The sequence below is a fragment of the Centruroides vittatus genome, unplaced genomic scaffold (genome assembly GCF_030686945.1).
Source record: "Centruroides vittatus isolate TY-2023 unplaced genomic scaffold, ASM3068694v2 contig_438, whole genome shotgun sequence".
Taxonomy (NCBI): Eukaryota; Metazoa; Arthropoda; class Arachnida; order Scorpiones; family Buthidae; genus Centruroides; species Centruroides vittatus.
The window spans coordinates 72,042-82,252 of NW_027122238.1; the positions used below are offsets into that span (position 1 = coordinate 72,042).

The 10,211-nt window shown below is 31.8% G+C and overlaps 1 protein-coding gene across 1 annotated transcript; it reads left to right on the forward strand.

Annotated features, from left to right (window-relative positions):
• The first annotated feature begins 295 nt into the window (after window positions 1-295).
• Window positions 296-9,699, forward strand: LOC136976989 (cholinesterase-like). The gene is made up of 3 exons (XM_067272390.1): window positions 296-355; window positions 6,026-7,499; window positions 9,494-9,699. The coding sequence occupies exons 2-3, from the start codon at window positions 6,034-6,036 to the stop codon at window positions 9,672-9,674; spliced, it is 1,647 nt and encodes a 548-aa protein (XP_067128491.1). The 5' UTR covers window positions 296-355; window positions 6,026-6,033; the 3' UTR covers window positions 9,675-9,699.
• Window positions 9,700-10,211: the final 512 nt, after the last annotated feature.

The following is a 10,211-nucleotide window of genomic DNA, read 5'->3' on the forward strand; positions in this document are numbered from 1 at the left end:
CAATAAACTGAAATTTATATTATTAATTACCTTACTAAGCTCAAGAGTATTACTTGAAAATGGCAACTTATATGTATACATAATATATTTTTTCGCTATTATTGTTCAATTGTAAACTTGTTTTACTGCCAATATATTACAGTTTTTTTCAGCATTACATCTAACAATACAAATGTTAATGTTCATAGAATACTAGCATTCGCTTTGAGTAGTTAGCACGGTTTCCAGGAAATTCTATCGACACGTGAACAGTGATTTTAGGCATTTGTCCTTCACTATTCCACTTTTTGTACTTTTTCCATCTGTTATTTCAGAATTAAGCGCTAATGGAAGTGATGTTTGTTCGTATATAAAGGTAAAGAAAATTATATTTTGTACATCGTCAATTACATGAATTTCTTAAATGTGTTTAATATATAATTATATTTAATGTTATTTAGCTTTATTTTAAGTAATTAAATTGACTTAACTACTTATCTTTGAATTATAATATCTAACCGTTTCGCGGTGACTTCTCACGTTTGTTTTATAAATTGACATATTTAAGCTGTAACGGTTCCTATAAACAACCTAAATATGTCGAGAAAAATATCGGAATTCATATTTGTACAAATTTCCTGTAATTAATGTATTTAATGTTTGAAAAATCTACATGCGTGAGAGTGCTGCGAATAAGTTTAGATTCGTTTAAAATATATATATATATATTTCTTTCCGGACTATACATACAAATGAGTCCAAATAAGTTTAGACTCAGTTTATACGAATCTTATTTATAAATATAACAATTTGATTTGGGTAGAATTCTTATATAGCATTGACAATATATTATATACAATATTACGCAATTTCCAAGCAAAACTATTTGATTGAAATTACAAGTATTTTATTTTTTCGTCGTGAGTTAATTTATGTTTAGCATTTATTTATGTCAGGGCTTACATAAATGAAATACAATGCAAATCTTGGAAAAATTTTATATGACTTAATGTTAGCTACTTCTTGATTATATCTAGAGTAAGGGAACGTTTCTTTCAGAAATAAGGTTGCCGCAGAATAAGTATTAATTCAATTTCAACAAGTATAATTATAGAAAAATATAAATGCAGGTGGTATTATAATATCAATTAAAGTCGAAGAAACATATAATTTTAGATCGATAGTTTTATATGTATTTTTTCCTAGTGTATAAATCACTTTGTCTTTCTACATCTTCCTTCTTTATAGGCGCGCGGTTATTTAATTTTTATACGTTCCGTTGCATTTTTATTTTATATAGATTTAAAGACCGTTTACATCAATTTTCTATTTATTTTCTGAAACTGTCAATTTAATTTATCGTAAATAATACACAACCACAAAATTTATGAAAATAATGTAAATGAGTTTACGCTATTAACATATTGATTATAAATAGTGGATAATAATTCATAAAATATTATCTATTTCATAGTGATTACTAAAATCATTATAAAATAAAATATATTTATAGTATCGTTTTAAAATATAAGTAACGGAGCTATTTACAAACACTATTATCGAATTAAATTCTTTAAATTTTGTTCTTATATACAAGTCCCCCCTTCAGAAGTAACGACAAAAACATAAGATTCCACTTGTTACACTCAGCTTCTATTATGTTAGCTAAATATTTTCTTACACTTTGTAGCAGAGTTTAGCCGAGAGTTTTCACAAATGAACATGTGCGTATCACGAGTACAGAAATACTTTGCAACTATTTGCGGATTAATTTCAGACAAGTATTGGACACAGAAAAAGCAATGGACAGATTGCACAAATGATCGGAAGGATTTCATCTTCACGTATAATGTAGCATGAAATAGGACTAACGATGCAGAATATAGAAGATTTCACCTTGAACATACGATAAAGCATGAAATACGACTCATTATGCAGGATATAGATGACGAATCTCACCATTTAACGTCGTGATTTTGCCTATTTTATTTTTTTTTTATTTACAGTATTTAAGCATGCTGGTACAAACCATGATGCGGGAAGGAAACAACAAAATACACTATACAAAATACAACAAAATACGAAATCATGCAAGAAATTGTACAACATATCCATTAATACCGAAAGGAATATATACAACATTAGCTAAAATAATAGTCAAACGAAAAATTAAATTCATTCCAAACCTTAGTGGGAGAACTACCCGAAAAAAACAAAATCAAAATAAATAAATTATTACCACCAAACCAGGCTATATCTTACTTAGAAAATGAAAAATAATCAATTTAATTTCTTATTCACAACCCAAAGCTAACCGCTGGTTAAGTAACGAACAAACCACGCTCCCCGGAGCGAAATTAACATAAATTACTAACAATTTTCACTATAAACCTAAAAATGAAAAAATCACAATACCATAAAAACATCATCATGAAATAGACGATACAACTTTTCTAATACTAAATACCTTGAAAAGCGAATCAGTATCATAAATTATTTTTTTATAATTTTTAAACGAGAAAAATGTAACACCAAAAATCTCCTCACTTTATTTTGACAAAAAGGTACAAACTGCAACCGCGTAATATGCATCCAATGATGAATCAACCATGCAAATATCCCTTCTGTAATTACATAAAAAACTCAATGACTATGTACAACTTGCATTAATACTGCCATAACATTACACGAAAGATTACTATTATAAATAGATTTTGCCTAATTACGGACAGATTAGTACGTTGTTTTGGAGAAAATTATTATTATTTCTTTTTCTCGTATGTATTAAATTTAATGTCACGGATGTTTTGTGTTGCTTTGTAAATATTTCTCGTGATATTGTACCGCAGTTGCAGAGTGAAATAAAAGGAGGAAATATAACCTGAAGAGGATAGAATAAAATTAAAGTCCGTAAAGCGTTTTTTTCAAAGTAATTGTGCAATTCGTTTGCCCATTGTTTGCTCCTTCTCAAAAATGTTATAGCCCATCCAAATTCAGCCCCAAAGTATGGCCCACGTTTTTCACACATATGAACAGCGCCTTAACTAGCCTTTTATGCGCCCGGTGCGAGCATCTGTAACTACGCCCCAAAACTATGACTCAAAACTTGGTCCAGGTCATTTTTGCGCCCCCAGGGTCTACGCCCTGTATCTGGGCACCGCTGGCACCGCCCTAGTTACGGCACTGCATATGAAGTAGAGGGAGTTGATCATCTCAGACTAATCTGTGGCCGGCTCTTGCCGAGTTATCGTACTGCAAACGTTGCAATTTGGAGTTCGGAATTTTTTTCGTCGATCGAATTGTTCGAAAAGTGAGGCGTTTGGAATCCGAGGTTCGACTGTACTTTATAACGTTCTGCTACGTATATTTTAAGTCAGTTATAGTATAAGTAGCGTGCTAATTTTCAATCTCAATGAAGTGAACCTGAAGGAGAACGCTTAGTTCCCCAGTATTTAGGAAATAGTACGAGAAAGCTGTTCATTCGGGTGTTCATCCGGTAATTAATTATCCGAGGTGGCAAAATTTGAACTTCTGGGAGAGCTATTTAACTGAACTATTTAGAAATTATAACAACTTTTAATTGATTCAGTGTGAGGTTAGCCGACTGACGGTGTTAGTCAGGATTGTCGCGCGGTCACGACCAACGTGTGGGAGTAGGAAAAACTCTCGGAGACGGGTTCCCCATCGTCAAACCGTTTAATAAAATAAAAATTTCTTACAGCTATCTTTATAATAATGCGTAATACCTATCCGAAGGTGGAAACAAGTCTGTACAAAAAGTTCAGATGTTCCGATGATCGAGAGGTTGAGAGCGACGGTCCCAGGGCACTCAGTGCAACTTGAAAAGATGACTTGACTTCTGGCGACTAGGTGTATCTTGATAATTCTTGATGGGACGAGAGAGCAAAGACCAAATTTTGAGATGTCGAAACGGCTTTCGTTATGGAATAAAAGGAGCACAAAAACCCATAGAGGCACACCACGAACCAAGAACCGAGAACGTCACATTCTTTTTTCAGACGGTTTTTATAAGTTCCTTTTGGGGCCCAGATCGAACATTTTGATAGGTCGATGCCGGCTTGCTCCCGTTCTCCAATTGGTCCCTCTCCTCGTTACGAATTGTAACGAGATCGGAACCCAGATCGTAGGATGAGTTCACACCGACTGACAATTCGATTCCTATCGAATTGTTCGATCTAAGCACTCAAATTAATCTATTGTTTTAATCTGAGTAGTTCGACTTTCTTAGAAATTTCTACAGACATGTCCTTTTATGAACATAAAATATTAATTTTTCGTTTGATGATTTCTTTTTACAACATTATAATAATAATAATTATTTTTTTCTATACAAAAAAAAATCTTCCTTTTTTCTTTTTTGCACAAATTCTAGGCTCACTTCTGAAGCTTTACATCAGCTCATTTCGTATTCAATAACACAAGAGTATTGCCTATCTAAAGTAACCAAAGAAAGATAAATAGGTAAATGATTAGCATTTATTTCGCTGTAATTTGAAAAAATTGCGGACCTACAAATTCCCACAATCCGCTGTCCGTCTGCCTGTCTTTCTTTAATCTTGAGAATAGAGTTAGAAAGATGAAAATATAAGAAAAGAAATCATTAGGGCAGTAAACCTAGAGTAACTGAACAGAAACTTTCAATATAAACCTAAAAATATGATATTTTAATTCATATAGTTTCCCCCTAAAGGTGTTAGATAGATGACCCGCACGATTCTGTTGTTAAACGAAAAGCATGATGTACAGAAGCAAGACGCTACTAATTTGAGGTGGAAAGCATATAGAAAACATATTTTAAGAAAAATAAATTAAAAATATGACCAAAATTGTAGTCCGGCATTTCTAATAATTGCTCGTATTCTGGAATAACTTTCTCCAGCAATTTTTTTAACAAAATACAAATCGTAACTTACAATGGAATACAGAATTGACTTGTTCCATAATTTATTTTTATTGTTTAATTAATTTAACTTATTACAAAATGCCATTGCACAAGAAATTTTCTCGAAACCTGTCTGTCTTTGCCGGGCAGCTTTCGTAGTCCTATGTTTGCAGGTTTTATATTAAATCCAGTTTTTCGGGCCTTTCAGTTTCTTAAAAGTCATCTACTGTAGTATATTCCACACATTGACTGATCGGGTTTGTCTGAAAAATTATGGCAGAGTCAAACTGAATCAAACCACTGTTTAGTTTACATAAATTATTATCAAGATTTAATAGTTAATTGATATTTATTATTTCTTTTCATACATTAAATAACACAAATGACGTAATGACATAGACTTCACTACATATTTGGCAGCCTTTCTCTCTAGTTAATAACGTAATAAAAATGGTTTATTTCTTAACAAAATCGAACTTTTTATGAATTGGTAGCAAGATCAGGGTTGTACTGTACAAGAGAGGATAATATGTGCCGATCTAAAACATAGACCGGCCGAAGGGATAGCGGTGGTCACGTTAAAAAAAAAACAAAAAAAAAAGTAAAATCAAACGTATTGCTTCCCTTTTCTCTTTACAATTTCCTATGGAAAGGTCTATTAGTTTAGTTTGTCAGTGTTTTACGCTAGCGGATTATTTGAAATTACCATTGTATTTGTAACGTTGGCAGCAAACACTAGCCCGGAACGGTTTGACGTGTTCCTACGGACATGCAGATCTAGAGCGAAAAGTTTGCATGTTATTTGCGCCTGTTGAAAGATCTAAAAAGACGTAACAGAAAGTTTACACAACGCATTAATCTGTATCGGCATATGATACCATAAGGCATATAATTACACAAAACATGTTAACCTTAGGTGAACAGGATTATATGAAAGTGAAATTTTATTAAATCACATTTTATGAAAATAATATTTGCTTATACAAATTTCTAAATATCTTATATAAATAAGACTAATTATAATTCAATATTAAATGTTGTAATTGAATTCCATAATTCGTTATCATAATATGTGGCAAACATAAGATATGATATATTTTTCTAATATAATAAAAATCAATTTAATTTTTAATTATATTTCAGAATTAAAGATGAACACTTTGACAAAAACAATTGTTTATGGAATGGTCATTATATTTCAGTTCTTAAAAAATAGCAATTATTCCCCAACATATGGTAAATTCAATGGAAATACAATACAAGTATTAAACACTACACTTTATGCATATTTCGGCATCCCTTACGCTGCACCTCCAGTTGATGAACTAAGGTTTCAAGAACCTCATCCTGTTCACTATAAATCGAATAATATATATAATGCAACACGAAGAACTCCTTCCTGCATGCAAGACCCGCCTTTCTCGATATTAGAATGGATCGATCGCAATCCTAAAGGTCTCAGCGAAGATTGCCTCTATCTTAATATTTGGGTACCTAGCTCAAAGCCAAATGGGAAACCATTTGCTACTATGGTTTGGATATATGGAGGAGCATTTAACATGGGATCTTCCAGTATGAATCTGTATGACGGCGCTGCAATAGCGGCAGTGGGAAACGTCATCGTAGTTACATTCAATTATCGTGTTGCTGCGTTAGGTTTTGCAAATTTCAATAACGAAGACGCACGAGGAAATATGGGCATGTTAGATCAAGTAATGGCCCTTAAATGGGTGCATCAAAATATCGAAAGTTTTGGAGGTGACAAGAATTTGATAACTGTTTTCGGCCAGAGTGCTGGAGCGATCTCCATCGCTCATCACATGATCTCTCCTCTTACTAAAGGCTTATTCAAAAGAGCGATTTTGCAAAGTGGGAGCAATTATCAAGAATATTTTGCTGTGAATACTACATTTAACAGAGAAAATACGGTTATACTATCACAGGAAGTAGGTTGCAACGTATCTGATATATTAAAATGTATGAGAGAAAAGAGTGCATACGAAATTGTTGCAGCTGAAAAGCGATTGATTAAACGACAACAAACATTATTATATTATCATCCACAAGTGGGTCCTCCATTTCTATCTGACGATCCATTTTACGATATTGACGCCGGTAAATTTCATGATGTCGAGATATTAATGGGCAGTGTAAAGGATGAAGGCACTCCCTTCGTTATTGCACTGAATCCATTCTTAGCAATAGAAAACCATCCAATTTTATCAAAAGCGGAGGCGAAAGATATTATGAGTAGAGCTTACAAAGTAACCGGTGAATATCTTGATCGTATTGTAAAGGAATATTTAGGAAATGTTGCAGAAAATGACTATTCAGAAATTATAAAGCAAACAATCAAGGCTATAGATGACGGAGCACTTTCATGCCCAATATCACATTTAGTCGAAAGACTTTCTCAGTACGATCACACAGTCTACGTTTATAAGTTCAATCATACTCGTATAAAATCTTTGTTTAAAAAATGGATGGGAGTTTTACACGCCGAAGATTTGCATTTCGTATTCGGAAGACCATTATTAAAACAGAAAGATTACACCGAAGAAGAAGTATTGTTTAGCAAGAGAATCATACAACTTTGGACGTCGTTCGCTAAAACAGGGTAAGGTTTAGTTTTAAAAAGTGTGTTTCTAAGATAGAAAAATACATAAAGTATTTCATTCAAATGAATAAATTATTGTATTTAGAATTATATTAAATTCTATATTTATTAAATTAAATAGTTTATTTATTATGTTGTGTATATTAACACAACAAATTTATAACAGATTACTGTTTTATTTAATGCTGTATTACTTTTCGTTTATTCTTTTTCATCCGTTGATAAGAAAAAGTTTTATTGAGGTGAGTCTTTCTTCTACCAATATTTAAAACATCTCATATTTGTGTTTCTAATCATACTATATTTAAATTACAGTAATACCTCGACTTACGCTACCCCGACTTACGCGAACTTGGAGTTACGCGATTTTCAAATCTGGTCGATTCGTCTTTTGTTTGAGCGCCACGCAACTCTTGATTACTCACTCCCCCCACACTATTGTTCAGCTTACATGTTCGGACATGACGCGCGGAATTGACGCATAGCTACAATTTATTTTGTGTTATTTATTTCTGTGTTTGTTATATCTACGGAGACTTGAGAGACTACTAAATCATCCAAACGAAGTAGAACTGATTCTTCTGCATCAAACAAGAAAAGAAAAACTTTATCTTTGGAATGTAAAGTTAACGTTATTAAAGACTTCGATACAAAAATGAAAATTTGTGAATTGGCAAAGAAGTTTGATCTACCGGAATCGACGGTCAGAACAACTATAAAAGGTAAAAAAAATTCTCGAAGCTGTGAAAACTTAACAGAAGGCCTCAGTTCAATTGAAAAGGGGTTACAAAGTTTAGAAAATATAGACTCCAACGAAGAGCTCATTTCTTCTACAAAACGAGAAATAAAACAATTATTAGCATGCTACGAGAAATTTTGCAGGTGAAAAAAAATCTTTGAGCCGTCAGACGAATTTGTTAGATTTTATGAAGCCTTCTACATCAAAATAACTTCGGTTTACAATTTTAATAATATAATTTGTTATACATGTGTATTATCTAAGATTTTATTAAACATTTTTTATATAAATTATTGTTTTCTTTGGTCTCCGGCCCCAATTAAAAATAATTTGTATGTATTTATATGCGAAATTATACCCCGACTTACGCGAATTCGACTTACGCGGTTATCGCTCGATCCCACCTATCGCGTAAGTTCGGGGTATTACTGTACGTATTAATTATTATATAAGCAGCATTATATAGCGCTTTAGATAACAATCTGCAAAATATTTTTATGATACTACATTAATTAATCAGTTATAGAGGGTGTTTCAGAAACATACATTATCATAAAGTTTCATTTAAAAAGTCGTTGCCATTTATCGGAATTTTGCTTGAGGTAAATGAAAAAGTAACTCAAAATGTTTTTAGGGGCTTAATGGTTTCTTCATGGAGAACTTTTACGATTTTCAGTAGTGATACGTCATACAGAAACGGAAACAGCTACAACCGACTCTACTGTTTCAACAAGCGGTGCACCACATCACTAGATTTCTGTACATAATATGCTTGATACATTTTTTCCTGGACGACAAATAGTTCCTAATGACCGACAACCTGGTCACTTGGATCGACCCATTGGATTTTTTAAATAGAGTAAAGTGAAGACATTTTGTACCAAAAATGTCTTCGTAATGATAGCGGTTTGAAAGAAATGATAACCTTTCAAATACTAAATGTTACACCCAAGTGTTAAACAACACCTGGAATCAAATAAGTTATTTTTTTTTTGTTTTTTTGCAACTAAGGGATCACATATTGAGGTTCACTGAACACTTCAGCATTTGTACTCATTTTTAGCAATAAAAACTTAGGAATTTATCTTTTTTAATGCAAACATTATTTCGATAAATCTCTTCGTTTTCTAAATGAAATTTTGTTAATATTGTAGATTTTTACCGGATATTTTGTATTATAAAATAAGGTTTAATAACTGTCCAAAAACAAAAGTAACTATGATATTTTTAACAATTAAAATATTTTATTTCCCAGGAAACCTACGTATGAAGGAATGGAGTTTGAATGGCAACAGTTTGATAAGAAGCAACGTAACTCGCTTTCTTTCACTCTCGGAAACATTCGTCGTATGAAAGCAGAAGTGGAAGAAAAATGCGAATTTTGGAAAGAATTTTTCAGAGAATATACAAGTAAAATGTACATGCATGGATTTTAAATTTTCATTGATTTATTGGCTATAAGGGCAGATAAAAGAATATTTGAGTGAAATAACAAAACTTAAAAACACAAAAAAAATACAACTTGCAAAGTAAATTGCATGTTTCTTCTTTACGTAAATGACCATATTTTGTTATGAATTTTAAGGAAAGAGACAAGACATTCCGCTATGATATAATTTTGTTAATGTTTTTTATATTGGAATTTTTACCCAATTTTATTTTTGTGTTTTCGAGGTCAAATTAATCAGTTTTTCAATTGTAAAATTTATATGAATAAATTTTAAATGTTTTTGATAAGGATGCACCGATTAATCGGTAGTAATCTGTAATTGGCTATCCCTACGATTAATCGGTTTTAATAATCGGCCAATTTTTCATTTTATTATTTTTGTTAGAATGTTACGTATAAGGCTAGAATAAAAAATAATAAATTTCTGTTATATATTTATTATTTATTACATGGCAAACTGAATATTTAAAGAATTGTTTAAATTAAATTATTTCTTTTATCAATACATATTATAAGGTATAAT

Bases quoted from the DNA above. Each gene is read 5' to 3' on its own strand.
- LOC136976989 (XM_067272390.1), top strand. From the start codon at position 6,034: ATGAACACTTTGACAAAAACAATTGTTTATGGAATGGTCATTATATTT. The intron at 7,500-9,493 runs GTAAGGTTTAGT...TTTATTTCCCAG, and splicing joins ACGTCGTTCGCTAAAACAGG to GAAACCTACGTATGAAGGAA.